We start from the raw sequence: 16,562 nt of genomic DNA on the forward strand, positions 1-16,562 counted from the left end.
ATGAATGTGGCTGGTGAGCTCAGTCTTAGTAGAGGTTTATATGGTTTATATGCTGCAGGCTGATGATTTTTTGCTAGAGATCAAATAGCTCAAGAATCACTACTCCTCATGGTATTGCCTATTACACTAGAGATCAAGAGTTGAACAAGCATGAAGTTCATTCTTTTTTTGATAAATGCAATAGAGTTATCTGACTAATGCTCTTTTTTTTTCTGTTTGCCATGAACAGGTGAGGGTTTTCATAGTCTGACTGCACTTAGCAAATCCTAAGTGAGTGGGTGCCACAGGCTGTATGCATGCTATACATTATTGCAGGCTGTATGCATACTAAAATTATTGCTATAGAGAGCACTTCAAAAGATTTCTGACCTCAGGTAATTTCAGCCCCTCTTCCAGCAAAGTCTTATAAGTTTAGAACAAGTCTTGATTACAGATGTGTTTCCTACTCCCCATAAGGATTTCTGTTCACTTCTGATATGAAGTATTTTCTCGAAAGTCTTTTGACATTACCGAAACAGACTTCTGACAAAACAAAAGAGAGCAGCTATTGTTGTTTTTTAACAAACTTCTTTGGCTTGTCGATATGTTTCCAAGCTTTATTTGCTAGTTTTAGGGGGAAAAAAAAAGAGTTCTGCATAAGCTGGTTACATGTGAGGACCTGCAATCAGAGTTCATCACAGAAAGCAGTGCCTGAGCAGCTCTCTTCCGTAAGGCAGAAAACTCCATATTGTAAGACATTCTTGTTTCTTATTCTTCTACATCAGTAGGCAAATTTAATCCAATAGATCATACTCACAAATGATTGAAACTATTAATAATAAAATGTAGCCATTTAAGAAATGTGGCTACTCAAGTACCTTAGCAATATTTTATGATTTATTACCAGGCTTTTTCAATTTCTCCTTTTCTACACCAAGTGACTTTAAAATCAAAAGTACTAGCATGCATCAATCCATGATAGTCAGTTAAGAGGTACTGGTAACTATATTTAGCAATGCTGTGTGTTGTTTATAAGGAATGAATACATTCATAGTAAAGATCTTTTAAAAAAAAGTCATACGTACAGCTATTTCTTTTTCACATTTCCTCAGAACTGGAATGAAAACAATTGCCTTACTTTAATTTTAACATTTAGTAATGTACTAATGCTAAGTTCCTTTTTTGCCAGTTATACCTGGCTACCACTGAAGACATGTTGTTACTCTCCTGTTCCTCTCAGCTCACTGGCTGAAAACAGAGAGCTCTGTTTGGGTCAGGAGAGAACATATTACCTGTGTGTCTTGCACATGAGGACATCTGAGACTTGAACAGGGGCCAGTAGGACCCCTGGGCCTGTCTATAGCCCCTTGTAGTCTCTAGGCAGGCAGCTCTACCACGTGTGCCAAAAGAGAGCTTTCCTTCTGGCAGAACCACTAGGAGCTGTCCAAAGTTGTCTCAGTGGGGAATCACTTAGGTTATCAACAGGCATGTGGCAGGAATCTGATTCCATGAAAACTATTTTCTGGCAAACTGTTGGCCTAGCGCTTGCCTGCTTCTCATGAAGCCTTCCTGAGGAACAATTTTGGAAGCTGGACAAATACACATGTTACAGTGGTATCATCTGCTGTACTGGAGTGGCACTATTGGCAAATGCCACTAGATTCAATACGTTTGTGCTTCAGGTACCCAGTTTTCTTTGACTGTATTGCAGTATGTTGTGAAGTTGTATTCTTCAACTTCCAGTGTGCTTGTGCTTACTGTCTGTGAGAAATAGGTTCTGAAGAGGTCAGCTTTGCATTTGTTGATAGCATTCTTGAGTTCACCCTGGAGTTCATTTTCTGTCTATTGTTACTAGATGAAATATCATAGATATTTATAAACATGAATTGAGAGGACAGTTGCACTATGTAATGAAAGGAAAATATTGAGTAAAACTCCTTTATGTGGCCAATGAGTTCAATAAATATTTTTTGAAATAGCATCTACTTTTTCACTAATGAGACAATATTCAGGCACTATAGAGGAAGACAAAATCACCTATAAGGGCCGGGAACCTTTTCGCAGACAGTGGAAAGTGTGCACTATAAAGATCTGATGTTGTTATCCAAACAGAGCTAAAGCACTAGCTTTAGGATTTAGATTCTGGAAGTATGGATACTGAGTCTGCAAAGGAGTTCTGATAACAATCCTATTTTGCCTTTTTCCTTTTTTGGGGTTATGGAAAATATAAAGGTATCAAATGACTGGTATTCAAGTCACAGAGGAAAAGAGTTGCATGGATATGGCAGAAAAAACTACAGAAGATATTGGAAATTAATCTAAGGAATTTTAAAGAAAATAAACATTTTTAGGGCAAGTGAAAGAATCACAGTCGAGTAGAAATGAAAATAATTGGCCAGTTCCTCAAAAGGCATATATTTGGCAAAAGTTGCTTGATTAACAGAATTATGCCAGCATTATATCCTTTGTATCACATTTTGCACGTAACATTTGTAAACTTGATTTTTTTCCAAAGCAAAACGTCAACAAAAATTTTCTTAAAGCAGAGAGTGAATGGAGCTTCCTTGATGGCAAAGCTCAGGAAGCATCACGGGTGTAGCTCCCTGACAGTGTGGGAGAGCAGTTTTTCATTTTATTTCATCAAAATATTGTCTGTAGGGAGCCATTCTATTCCTGAGTATGGCAGCACTGTGAGAAGGAGAAGAGGTAGTGAATGAGACAGGAAAGGAGAGGAAAAATAAATAAAGTTGATTGTGGTGGGGTAGAAGTGTTTCATTCAAGCAGATCACAAAGCCTTTTTATTCAGCAGCTGTTCACTGAGGTGTAGAAAGCTGTAAGTCTGCAAAGTCTCTTAGTCTGTAAAATGGTTGGAGAAAAGCTGGACATACTGTATCAGTAAAAGTGTAATCAAAAGCAGAAGTTTCTTTTTGTACTTTTTAATACATATATATAGATATGTATATATAAAACAACCTGACAGCACTTTTTCAGTTAAATTATAGTACATAAAACTGATCGTTTAATTGGAATAGAGTATATGAGTCTCGTCCTTGATATGCTTCCTTGACATGTCCTGAGAAACAACTAATGAAAATAATTCTCTAGCAATCATGGCAATCAGTTTCACACTGAGAACAGAACACAAGGCCTGCTCGAGATTAACAAGAGAGCTGATTTTTCTCCCCACATTTTCAGACATTTCAGGGTATCGTGAGAAGTACATAAATATTTGATATCACCCACAAAAATCTAAATATTAATGATAGACAAAACTTGTTCCCCGCCTACAGGTATGCTTTCCAACTTATTTGCTCATTACCAATTACAAACACACCTACTACAGTTCACTTTTGAAAGACATCTTCCCAAGACAGAATATTTCCATTGAGGTGTACTCATCATCCTCTTCAAAGTAAACTGATGCATACATCAGTTCATACAAGGTACAATGTGCATCTAAATCAGAAATCTAAAAGGAAACAGAGAAAACCAAAGAAAGGCTGACCAGAGAGACAAGACCAGAGCTCAGCTTCTGTACCATGCCTGCCCCAGTCATGAAACAGGAGATCACCAGCCAGGGAGGCAGACCAGGTTTATTTGCTTGAAGAACAGGTTTTTTTTTGCTTTTTAAAGTTATGCTTGCAGGCACTGTTACTTAAATAATTTGCAAATGGTAAAACTTCTTAGCAGTTCTAAAGTCAAGACTTTGCTGCTCTTGTGAACACTTGCAGCTCTTAAAGGCATTCAGGAGACTTATGCTCACATTAGGTAAAACAGAATTTATGCCCCAGGAATTTTTAAAAAATAAGATATGCAATAGTCAATGACTTTATCTTAGTACATCAAATTATATTCTCAATAAACAGCATTGGTCTGCCTCCAGTATCTGTTTGAGCCTGACTCAAAAACCACCTGGCCCTCTATGGCAATCAGCAAAGCTGCTTGGCTCTAAAGGCAATGCCTGCAGTGCTTAAGCTGCTTGTTTAACTGGCAATATTTCACTGAATCCAGCTGGAGTCAATGGGCTACAGTGAGGACCCAAACACATCACCAGTGAGGATGGGCTGACCTGCTGATGGAGATGGGTAGGAAGACCCTGATGTCAAATGCACATCGTGACAGAGCCCCGTGACAGGACCTTCTCTGGTCATGCAGAAACCTTCACACCAACACAGTTTCATTTGTTTCAACCACTTTCTTACAACACGAATGCTTGCCCTCCCCGCCCCACCCCTACTCCCCCACCACCTCCGTCCTAAACATACTGACAGAAGGAATGGCAAAACAAATAAATAAAGACTTAGCCTCTGCTTCAGGGAAGCTGCCTCTCCAGGTTCCCATCTTCATGGTGGCCGGGCTGGAGCTGGTAGGCCTCAGTTTTCATGGCAATTGTGGGTGTGGAGGGTGCACGCTCTTCCCTGGCCCTGGCAGCAGGCTCCAGGCTTGACTGTCTCTCTCGGCCGGCCGCCCCCGGCTGTCATTGCACGAGGCCTGAGCCGTAGCTGAAGGTGTAGCTGCTGGCCAGTGAGAGGGACTGCTGGTGCTCCTCACCCTGCTCCGAGGGGTAGCTGGGAAACGTCTGTGCCCGGGACACCTTCGTTGCGCCCAGGCTATGATCTGTGGGGAGTATGAAAGATGTATCAGAGAGGCAAGCCAAGGCTCAATGCTCGGGTTTGAGGCACCTTGCAAAGCAGGACTGGGATGCCCCAGCACAAAGTCATGGTGCTCTGTGTGTCTTCTGCATCTTCCGTTGGTGCCCTGGGAGCAGATCTATCCCAGTGGAGCTGGAAAGGAGGTTATTGGCAGCTCCTGCATCACATGTGGGCAACAGATAACCAGATGAGGCAGGAGATCCCCAGACCCAACACAGATGCCATTTAGGCTCAGGTTTTATATTCAAGTTGCAGAATATCATATCTATATATTTTATACTCTATAAAACTCAGTTATATTTCTTAGTTAAAGCTGATGCGGAACTAATGCACTTATTTATCTGAAGCCCTGCTTAAGTGGTAGAAGTTAAGTGGAAATGGAATATGCTCATACTGCAGAAGACTAGTTGATTAAAGGCTACGTGAGATCTTTTCTCAGTTAGATTTGAGAATTTCACATAATCATGGCTTGTTTGCTCACAGTCGGGGAGATGGAGAATCATTTGTGAAAAGACATTAAAGAGCAAATGATGTCAAAAATTAGAAGCTTACTTCTATGACTTGATTCTTTGTTCAAAATTCCCTCTTGAAACTGAGATTTAATTAGTAGCTAAACATTACATTCCATTCAGGATGCATCTTTATTCAAAGTATATTCTCTATATTTTGGAAATATATATTTAAGTTTCTATTCAAAATGGTTTAAGAAATTGCTTTCTAAAACATTCTTTAATACATGTATTATATGTTGGAAAACAAAATACTATTTTTCTGTTGAGCACAAACTAGTAAAGAACGGCTTTAACAGGGTGTACACTTGTAAACTGAAGAATTCAGCTCATGCTAAAAGGTTCTAAAACAACTAGCAATTTTCTAGAATGCTTTAGTAGTACTCGTATTAAGAATACTGTTGACGAGACTTGGCAAAACTTTGTCATAAATGTTGTATCTGGAAAAGTTTGCCTAAAACAAGTTACTGACTGCCTCATGAGAAAAAATCACAGTTCATCTAAATGTCTATACAAGCAACGATAGGACCAAGAGAGAAATAAAAACTAAATTAAAAACAGAATAAAACATACATCTCAGTGACACTGGAGACAAAACAACAGATGTAATTCCCAACAGCATGGTAATAGTCATAATATCCCTTTCACAATATGACCAAGAAGAATGAATTTTGCATATGTATTTTTACTGTTCACTGGGTAGACATTGGCTATCAAAACTTGACTGATATACCAAGTTTAAACATTTCTGCTTCAAGAATCTTTTGCATCAAACTGAATTAAAATGTATGGTGACCGTGATATCTGACCTGCAAAGCAAAAGCATTGGAGAGCCTGTAAATACATTGACAGTAGTCTTAAATGCTGTGTTTTGAGCAATTTTAAACTATTATATTAAGAAAAGCCTTCATACTTTTTTAATTTGAGAATTGCAGCAAAATTCCTGTTAACTTTTTTTTATAAGTATTAATTCAATGTGAAACATTAAGTAGCATGGCAATTGATTCTAACCTTGTGAATCAAATCTGGCATTTTTCCTTCTTAGGGAGTAAAATCATGCTTTCTTTTTGCTGGAATAATATATTTTTAAATAGTACATTGTTGATCCATGTGAATGGCTATGGATTTTTTTCTTTAAAACAAGATAAATAAAATATGCTGAAGTGACAGTTTCCTTCAGTCCCTTTCTGTATCTCTTCCAAAAAAATGTAGAAGAAAAACAATCAGTCCTTGTGCCAGTGAGCAGAAATAGACACTAGTTACTCAATCAAGTTCCTAAACTTAGGCCATATAGCTTCTTTTTAATTCCCTGCTGTAGAATAGTGCAGTTTTAGTGCAGTGATGAACAGTGCCGCTGCTAAACTCATTTCTAGATAAGGTATTAAGGCAGTCTTTTAGATTACTGAAGATAAATTTGAACCTATTAAGGTTAAAAAGGAGATTGAATTCAGGTCTTCCATTTCTTGGATGTACACCTCAGTTGCTAGCACATCCCTGTACCATTCTTTAAAAGAAATTTTTCAGCTGCTAAGTCTCACACCAGGACTCATTCTAGCCATTCTATAACTAAAGGGGCTGATAAGAATAATGGGTTCTCCCCTGATTGCTAGGATATGTATAAAGACAGTCACAGATCCAAAAGATTAAAAGACACATTTAACAGATCCAAAAGATTTAAGACACTAGGTATAGGCTCAAGCCAGTTTGACCACTAAGCAAGACCACTCTGGGGAAATAATAATTAAAATAACAGAATACATCAGTTCAAGAAGACACAAGAAAGCTATAGGAAATAGAGAATTTTTGGCTTCTGGAAAGAACAGTTCTATGCAAAATGTTTACTTTTATCTCATTATTTTTTAAAGAACTACATTATGACATTTAAATAAAATTATTAAAAAAATAAAAAAGGTATTTCAAATTGACTTATGACTTCTAAGTAGTAACATTCAAAAAATCAGAACCTTTTTATAAAAATTATTTTGTGCATTCTAATTCAAAATCATAATAAATTCTTTTATCTGCATTACTGAAGATTATGTATATATCTGATATCTGACAGCTGATCAACTTTATGGAGCCTTGGCCATTGCAAAGTCTCCATGTTTATGTTTTATGTCAGCAGTAAGAACTGTGAAAATCAACAGGAAAAGTTTTGCAGTAAAGAATTCTAATGCCAGTTTTCTAAGCTTCCTGCTTGAATAATATTTTCTGTGTCATTTTTTGGGGCTTAACAGGTTAAGAGGGAGGAAGGAGAACTCTTTCTGATGATTTTGTAGCTCTTTGGTTCCACAGCTGTTTTCAGGAATAAAAACTAACTCTTCTTTACAATTCTTCTGAAGTCAGCATAAGAGGAATTTGATTATCGCACACTCTGTGACCTGAAGACACAAGCAGAATTGGGTAAGCTTTTTCCTGTGACTTATGTATGAAATGTATTTTTGTTTCTGTTCTAGGATAGGACCTTGGTAAGTAATATTCAGTCTCCTTCATCCCTTATTTAAACTTACTCTCAGGATCATAGAATGCAATGAAGTTGTTGTCCAAAGCAATTAAGTATGAATGATTCATAAAGATAATTTAATGTAACCTGGAAAATTACAGCAAAGTTAGATTTTTTCCTGTTGGAAGCAGAGGCAGTGTATACCAGGATCTTATTTCATGACACAGTGCTTATTTATAACAATTCTTCAGAGGAAAAACCCGATGGTTTCCTAGTAACAGCAGTGATTGATGTACATACAAGTAGATCGATCACTACTTCTAAGAGAAAACTTGCAGTACTCAGCTAAATTAAAAGAAAAAAAAAAGAGGTGCAGGAATAAACTATAAAAGCTCCCATACTGCTGCTTTTTGGAAGACATTTCTCTCTCTTTCTGGGATTAGGAATTCAAGTTCTTCTACAAAAAGCAGGTGCCAAACCTCTTTCTTTCCGAAAGCAAAAAAAAAGGTCACACTTCTTTACAAATGCAAGAATTCAAGAAACTCTCTCATCTGATGTTTTCTGGTTAGAGCACTCAACCGTGATGTACAACTCCTGTGTTAAATTCCCCTCTGGGTAGGATTTGACATTACATTTTCTATAGTGGAAAAATCAGCTGAAAATGTTCCTTTTGTCCTCCTCTTTGCCCACAGCAGTTGTTCAGTTGTGCCACTGCGACTGTCTGAGAGGCTGCTTTGTAAAATAAAGCACTTTGGTCATCTGGCCTGCAAGAGAGCCCTACAAATTTGTTGCACTGGCACAGCTGAGGAGCAGGAATGAGCAGCCAAGGAGACGAGAGGGCAGGATTTTTTTCAGATTGGCTTTGGTTCCAATTCGTTTGTGTGGGTAATGATGGCCATGAACAATACGAAATCAAATTCAGGCAAATGAAATTGACACCACGCTATTCAGCTCTCTGATGCAGGATCACTTTAAAAGCTCTGTAGCTAAGATGTTCTATCATGTATGTGTATATTCTTATATTGCAATGATTAAAAATTAATTGGAGCACAGACAGCATCAGCTTCTGTTGCAGATCCTTCTAAGTACCTCATATTAGATAGTTACTAGATGAAATAAAGAAACAGTCTTTTGCAGCTGCACAGCAAGCTTTCCTTTGGGATTTCCTAACCCCTGAACAGATGAATTTACAAACAAAACGATTTTCTTCTAATGCAGTTTTACTTTGCTAACTAATAATAACACACTTTATCTTTTAAAATAAAACTTGGCACTTTCCAAGATTGAAGTCATTAAACTAACACCAATTAGATATTTTAGATATTATTTTGGATATTTGTACATGGAAGTGGCTGTGAGAATTTAAGAAGGCAAAAATACTTTGATTGTAAACGTTACAGAAAAACATAATTGTTGAAAAGAAATTTTGAGGAATCAGTCAATGTAAGCTAAGACTGAATTAAAAAAAAAAAAAAAAAAAAAAAAGAAGAAGAAAAGGGTGAAGCACTTGCCACAATGTAAAGCAATCTGTGCTTTAGAAATATCCACTGGAAAATTCTGTAGTTCTCAATGAATAGAACAGTCCAGAATCCACTGAAAATGAGGTTTCATCCACAAAGGATGGTGCAAAGAGGTGGAAAAAAACCCAGCAGTTAGCTAACAAATTTCATTTCAGGAATGAAATGTTAGTAAGAAACGTTTGTTCTTTGTTGTTTACTCACAGAGTTCTCACTGGACAACAAATGCAGCTCTTCAGCCAGAAATGTTCATAGAACCAATACCAGCCTTTAGTTTAGATTTATGTCCTCTAAGGGCTTTTTCAACAGCTGTGAAATCTCCTACGTATATGAGAGGTGTTCCACAGACTGACCTGAGGATATGGTTTCAATGGGGAAGGGTATATTGAGATGGTTCAAGCTTTAATATTCTTTGTTAAGATGGGACGAAATGGGGAGAGGTTGTAGCTATGCAGTGAAAGTCCACTACAGGAAAAAAAAATGTTGTTGTAAGAAACTAAATGACTGAAACTGCTTATTTCTGATAGAAGCTTTTATTCTTCTAAGAGCTTTTGTTGCAAAGAAATAGAGTCCACATTTTATTTTGGATTAAAAAAAAATGGTTCTCAAAAAAACTCAACCCTGCTACAATCTGAAATCTGTTAAGTGGCTATTATTGCAACAGAAAAGATACTTTCATTTAAGGCAGAAAATAAATGATTGCTGTTGTCCTATTTATAAATTGATACTGGTTAAAATTCTGCCAGCTCTCTCTATTGAATATACAGTGTCTTCTATTGAGCTATTGATGACAAAGCAGCTTTTCCTTTTCTGCTATTAGATGATTGGAATAACTAAAGCAAAGTTTCATAGCAGGACAAACTGCCACAGAGGAAAACATTTATTTTGAAGTAACTATGCAGTTGGATTGGAAAGGCATTAATTGGCACAGTGATTATTGTGCTGTCACTCACAAAAAAATTCAACGGAAGGGAGCAGATGGAAACTGAAAAATAGCATAAAGTATATTACAGCACATTGATTTTCATGCACTCATTGAAAGTGAAACTGTGGGCCTCTTTCAATTCTAAATAAAGACATACACATTCTTTCTTGAATTTAACTGCTTTTGGAATTAAAAGCCATGTGAGCACAGCTGGGCTCCAATTTTTAATATTTTCTAAAACAATTTTGTATTTAATTTCATTAAATATTTTTGAAAGGAAAAAGAATATTTGAAAATATTACTTTTGAAACATTATAAAATGTGAAGTTTTTTATTAGAAACATTTTACTACAAATAATTCAAATCAAGATAGTATAAATTGATCCTAGAAGATACAGTAAAATACATTAAGAGAATGTATATATTAAAAGAATGCATGTAAAAAAGCCCTCCAACATTAAATATTTAATCTTTACATAACCATTTTAATTTTGTTTAGAATTTTAAGTGAAATGAATAGTATTTTTTTGCTAACATCAAGATCAGTCAGTACCTGAATAGAATACATTTGGCACAGAGTTTTATCACTTTCCAGAACAGGAAGACTGTTATTTATTTTAATTTTTTTAGCACTGTTATGAGATCATGCTCTGGAAAGGAAGAAATTTTACTTGTGCGAGTGGAAAAGAATGTAAAACTGGCAGTTTAAAACAGATACATTTATAATATATCCAATTGTTGCATCTTAAGGAAGTTTTTAACATTGCAATTTTGGCACAAGAATACAGAGGTTTATGATAAACACATTTCCAAGGCGGTATTTTGAAACCAAAGATGCATGTCCTTGTTTCAAAACCTACAAATAATGCTCATTGCTTTTAAAAATTATGTACAGAGAAATGAGAATTATTTTATTTGTACTTCTGCCTAAAAGAGCAAGTATTGCTCTACACTACACTGAATCACATAACTAAAGCTAATGTACTGTCGAGGCGGCAGATTGGTTGTTCCATAGATTAACTGTAGTTTTGTGTTGCAAGACAGTGCTTTTAAATACCTCACTCTCCTGTTTAAACTGTATTTTACCTTCAAAATCCACTCTCTTCTCAAGACTACTTAAGCTCTCAGAAGATACAGCTGTTGTACGGAACATCAACCATGTTTTTCACAAAGACAAATAGCTTTACCTTGCCTCTGCCTTTAATTGATTATTCTTCATCCACTTGGCATTTTTTTTCTAGTAATGAATCTTTTTATTTACAGCACCAGCTTTCTATGTCTCTGTCTGTTTATAAAGGGAGGAACGCCCTCTACTTAAATTCTCCATCTACTTGCATGTCTCACATTACCAATATTCTTCCCCTTTTTATCCCCATTCCTGCAACCAAAATACAATACGCATTTGGGAAAAAGTAATCTATCCTGCATCTCATCAGTTTTTGTGCTCCTCTGTAATACATATTTGTATGCCTGCATGCCACAATCAAAGAGAGATTAAATAAAGTATCCAAGCAGAGTGGCAATATGTTTAGTCCCACACTCTAAGCCAACATACAGAAAAGAACAGAAAGCTTGTACTTTGCCTCCTCTTGTTGTCTTCCACATATAGACTGCAGTGGTCTTCACAAAGATGAACTCGTTTCTTCTTTCCAGCTTTTTGTACTTGTGCTAGTGCTACAAACTAGAACAGCTTCTTCCCTACCCCTGTTCTCAGTCCAGCTCCTTGACTTCAACAAATTGAAGGAAGCATAATAATCATGTTCTCATTTAACACAAAATTAGGCTACGGTCCAAGTTTGCTTCAAAAAAGTTTGTCAGATGAAAACTGTCAGATAGAAGGCTTTTCCAAGTTCAGTTTCAAAGATTCTGCAAAAGTGAAATTTTCTGCAATGATGCTTTGATTATCAACCATAAAGTATTTAACAGAGAAACCTGTTCTAAGCAAGCCTTGCAGTGAGCAAGCAGTTGGAGCAAATTACTTCCAAAGCTGTTTTCTATCCCAAACTATTCTTTGGTATGATACAATACTTCATTTTTCATCCATTTTGCTTTCTGAAAGGAAACAAACTACTTTGTTTTAAATCACTTAACAAAATCACCCATCTGGTTTTCATGGCACACTAATTAAGAGACCTGTGATTTTCTCTGAATCACTATACATACGATAAAAATTGTGCATGATAGAGAAGTGACTACAGGCAGAGCTTTTGTTTTATAATGAAAGATACAGGTATTATGACCTCAAAGAAAAGCTTTTGAGGGGAAATATGTGCAATTCAATAGTGAAATGTGTCGAAATGATCAACAGGTTACTTAAGATTCTTATTATGATCTTTAATGAGTGCCCTAACAAAGCTGCCTGAGAAGGCCAAACATGCTGTGCAAGGTGGCTAGCATCCCCAGCCTAATTTATTATTTCAGCCACAGACTCAGTCAACCAGAAAGTAATACAAAGCATTCCACATAAGCTGCAGGAATAAGGTTTATTATGACAATAATAACTTTGTTCCTGAACTCTATGCCTGCCCAAAGTAAAGTAAAATTATTGCATTTACCTTGAAAGTAAACAGAAACTATGCATTTTTAACAAATGCAGGCACTTTCCTTGAGCTCAAGATCTAACGAACTTTTTAAACAGAAACAAAACTGAGACATTTTGTGTTAGTGATACTAAGTATGGCTAAGTATATACTGCTAGTAATACTGAGTATTACTAACTTTAATAAGCAAATGGAAGAGATAAAATTACTGCTGGTGTCTATTACTTTTACTGCAAGGAACATTTGAATTGAATAAGAATGCTGAGAAATGACAAGATGACAGAAAAAAAAAAAAAAAAAAAAAAAAGGAAATAAGAAAATGCTCTGGTCCTAAATGCATATGGGAAAGGTTAAAATGGAAGAGTGAGAAAATAGCTAAGAAAAGCTCAGTTAAGAAGAAACTGATTTGTCTTTACAACACTTTGCCTTATGGGGACAAAACAAACCAGCAAAATGAACCACTGGGAAAAATTATCTTTCTAGTAGAAAAATTCAAAAGTGAGGAAAATATAGAAGTAGTGAAATAAACAAATGCAAATGATAGCTAAAGTGGTGTGGACTACTTTGGCTTGAGTAATGAATCATTTTCTGCTATCTTTAAGTAAGTTAAGCTCTACTCTTGGCTGTCTTTTGCTTTTGGATCCTGTGTAAAAGGATAGCAAGTCATTATACGAGACAACAGGTTGCTGATCTCTGTACATAAATGGATTTTGAGTATATATATTTTTTTTCCTCCTTGAAACTTATATCTACCAGAGGAATTGAAAAAAGACATCTATGTATGCAGTGTTATCACCTTGGTTTATCAATTTGTTAACTCCCTGTTGATTTTTTCTGTCCTAAAAAAATTTTTACTGCATTTTTATCAAAGCTAAATGTCCAGTCAAAACATGGTATTATCACTTGCCATGTTAAAAAAATGATGAGCCTCTACATCTGCCACTGATTTAGCATGAAGAATCTTACTAAGAATGCAATGCAAAAATGCAAATTTATACACTGCATATCAGTTTGATCATATAGAGTATCTCACTGTTAAATATTTATTGCATTTCAAATCATGTTGACATTTCCCCTTGGACACACTAAGCAAAAAAAACCAACAGCTGCAAAGAAATAAAGAGATTTTCTCAAACTACAGAGTTAAAGTGAAATAATGGATTTCTAATTTCATATTAAAATATCTAAATCAAAATGAAGAAAAAAAAGTCTAATTGACAAAAAATGTTTAATGTAGAGATAGTGAGGATACTGCTTTTGAAAATGGAATGCTACCGGAGGCTGATTGATCAGAACTGTTCAGTCTTCTTGGTGTTATAGTTCTGTTGATCTTCAGTGTGGCCATTTCTTTGCTTGGTAGCATTTTCATTATAAATGCTACATTCACAAAGATTTATAAGTGGCCTATAAAGAGTTGCCATAAAATGAAACTCAGTACATGAGTTCTGAAGCCAGAAAACAAATCTGGTCTGACAGGATGGAGTGTGTATGATTTTAACCACATTTTACTCTCTAAGTAAAATACAGTTTTGATTTGAAAAAATGAAAATAAAAAGTGTCAAGCAGTACAGTTTACATTGCTTTGCATAGGAAAAGGTAGGGATAATGGATTTACAGCACTCCAAACAGATACCTATTCTACAAATATTAATTTTCAAAAGACAATTTTATCATTGAGTATCATGTGAGATCTAAACACATATAAAACGTGAAGACTAAGGCATTTAGTGTGAGTGTGGTGGCACAGCTTAGCTGTTCTTTTGTCTCTTACAGCAGGTTTCTTGGCACACCTGATAAGCAAGAGAAACGTGGAAATAAACAGTAACAAAACCTAACCCTTACCAAAACTCAAATCCAAACCAACTAACCAAAACCAATATCCAGACCCAAACTCAAAACATGGTTAATGTCTGCTTGGCTTTCATTGTGGAGTCTGATGTTTTCCAGTTCTGGACTGTTCAAAGGCAGGAATGGCCAGCTGTTAAAAATGGTTACAATGTATAATAAGAGCATGTATTTTAGTGTCAATTATGTCTTACATGACTTTAGAAAATTTTTGCACTGCAGCTTTGGTCTCATTTGAGCTGTATTCCTCACTGCACAAAAGTTGCTAAAATCATTACCTGTTTTGGTCATATACTTCTACCTCCATTACAGACTTACCCTGTTATTGCACTTCATTAGTTATTTGAGGATGAACTACTGTTCAAGCTCCAAAGAAAGTAAAAATTCTTGGACTTTGTTGAACTTTTGTCATTTAAGGAACATTGAACTTACGGTGCAACATGGAGAATTAGTCTTGCTTACATTTATTTTTCCAAGAAGCATGGGAGGGAGTGGTTTGTAGGTGGTAAAAATTTAATACCCAGTTTAATAAAATGAGTTAGACTGGCTTATTGAGGAGGCAAGGACAATTTGACATTGTATTGGTAAAATCTAAGCAACTTGAGCAAATTCGGTGTTCTTATCTTACAGGACTCCACCTTCAGCTATCTCAACAGTGATGCCAAATGCTGACCTGGTAACAGTGACCTGTTCTAATCACTGCTATTTAACTGAAGGTCTTACCATCTCCATGCTCTGTTCAGTGTCCAGACTGAGAATTAGTTTTCTTCCATGAATAAAGATTGCATTATATTTAAAAATACTAATTTACTTATGATCATTAAAAACACCACCTCAAATTTCATTAATTTATTTACTTTCATTTCCTTACTTAGCCAGGTATTCTCTTGAGATAAACCAATACATATTGATCTGAATTAGAAATTCTACAATTCTCAGATGAGAAATACATACGCCGTAAAGAAAAAAAAAATACAGAAAATTGATTTATGATAGATAGTTTAGGCAAATTTGGGGTCAGAGAAATTCTCTAAGCATTAGGAAATTTGATAAAACTAATTTAGGGGACAGATGCGCCAGATGACCAAATGTTTCTGTGCCTTCTTTTGAGTCACTGGGCCTCAAGGCCATAGTAGTGGTAGATCAGTTTACTGTATATATATAGGTCTAACCCAGCAGGAAAATTCCTAGTCCTCTTTTCACAGCTAGACTTCTATGCAGGCATTGAAGACACTGGGAACAAAGGGAAGTCTTCTGTCTGTATTGACCTTAATAGCACCTTGAATTCTTTCTTTTCTTGCAGAGATTAGAAAGAAAAAATATGTGGAAACAAGGCAGTTCACACAGGCTAAACAAATTATTTTCCTCTATAATTTATTCTCTAAAATGAAGAAGTTCATTGATTTTAGATTATATAAATTTAATTGGAATAAAGTAGATGCCTAAAACATCAATGAAGCACTCAGGAAAGTTAATCCATTTTTCATGACTCTATAAATAATTTCTTCTAGCTGTAAAAGCCTTCAATTACCCATTAAAAAATCAAAAACAATGGTTGTAATTCACTGAGGGATGCAAGTGATGTTCTTTTGCTTTTTCCCTGAAAGGCAATTCACAGTGATTCAGTGTGAGCAAGCTGTGTCATTTTCATCCGACTTGTGTAAAGTTAGAGGAAATGAGCAGAGGCAAATCTTAGAAGGGTATCAAACAACTTGATCTGCTTTTGTCTAGAGATAGGAGGGGTCCTTTTTCCTTTATTCTCTTGGACCTCATTAGAAACAAATTAAGTCAAAGCACTTATTTCAACCCCCAACACACACACAAATAAGCAAAAATATATAAAAAGAACTTAAAAAACATCAGTAATACTAAGACACATAGGAATCACCATCCAAGTGTCTAGAAATTTGTTACTAACTCCATAAATATTCCATTATATTTGGTCTGTTTTCTCTCTCATCTTATTAAGGATATTTTTTTTCAGCCACTCCTTACATGAACACTTGCATTGCAAAAATCATAAAAGCAGTGCAGCAGCAGTGCCTTCAAGAGCTTTCATTAGTCCTAACAGACTTGTAGAGAGTGCTGACAAAAAATAGTGGATTCTGGCAAATCAGTTGACTAACCTGCTGAAAACATAAGTTAAGAAAGA

General features: G+C 35.8%; 1 protein-coding gene across 1 annotated transcript in view; it reads right to left on the reverse strand.

Annotated features, from left to right (window-relative positions):
* Nucleotides 1-4,225: 4,225 nt before the first annotated feature.
* Nucleotides 4,226-16,562, reverse strand: part of DOK6 (docking protein 6) — a 235,163-nt gene continuing 222,826 nt past the window's right edge. The window contains exon 8 of the mRNA XM_052704711.1: nucleotides 4,226-4,596. Within this exon, the coding sequence (XP_052560671.1) occupies nucleotides 4,457-4,596 (140 nt within the window). The 3' untranslated portion in view covers nucleotides 4,226-4,456. The remainder of the gene's footprint in view (nucleotides 4,597-16,562) is intronic.

Source organism: Tympanuchus pallidicinctus, unplaced genomic scaffold (genome assembly GCF_026119805.1).
Source record: "Tympanuchus pallidicinctus isolate F22 unplaced genomic scaffold, pur_lepc_1.0 scaffold5, whole genome shotgun sequence".
Taxonomy (NCBI): Eukaryota; Metazoa; Chordata; class Aves; order Galliformes; family Phasianidae; genus Tympanuchus; species Tympanuchus pallidicinctus.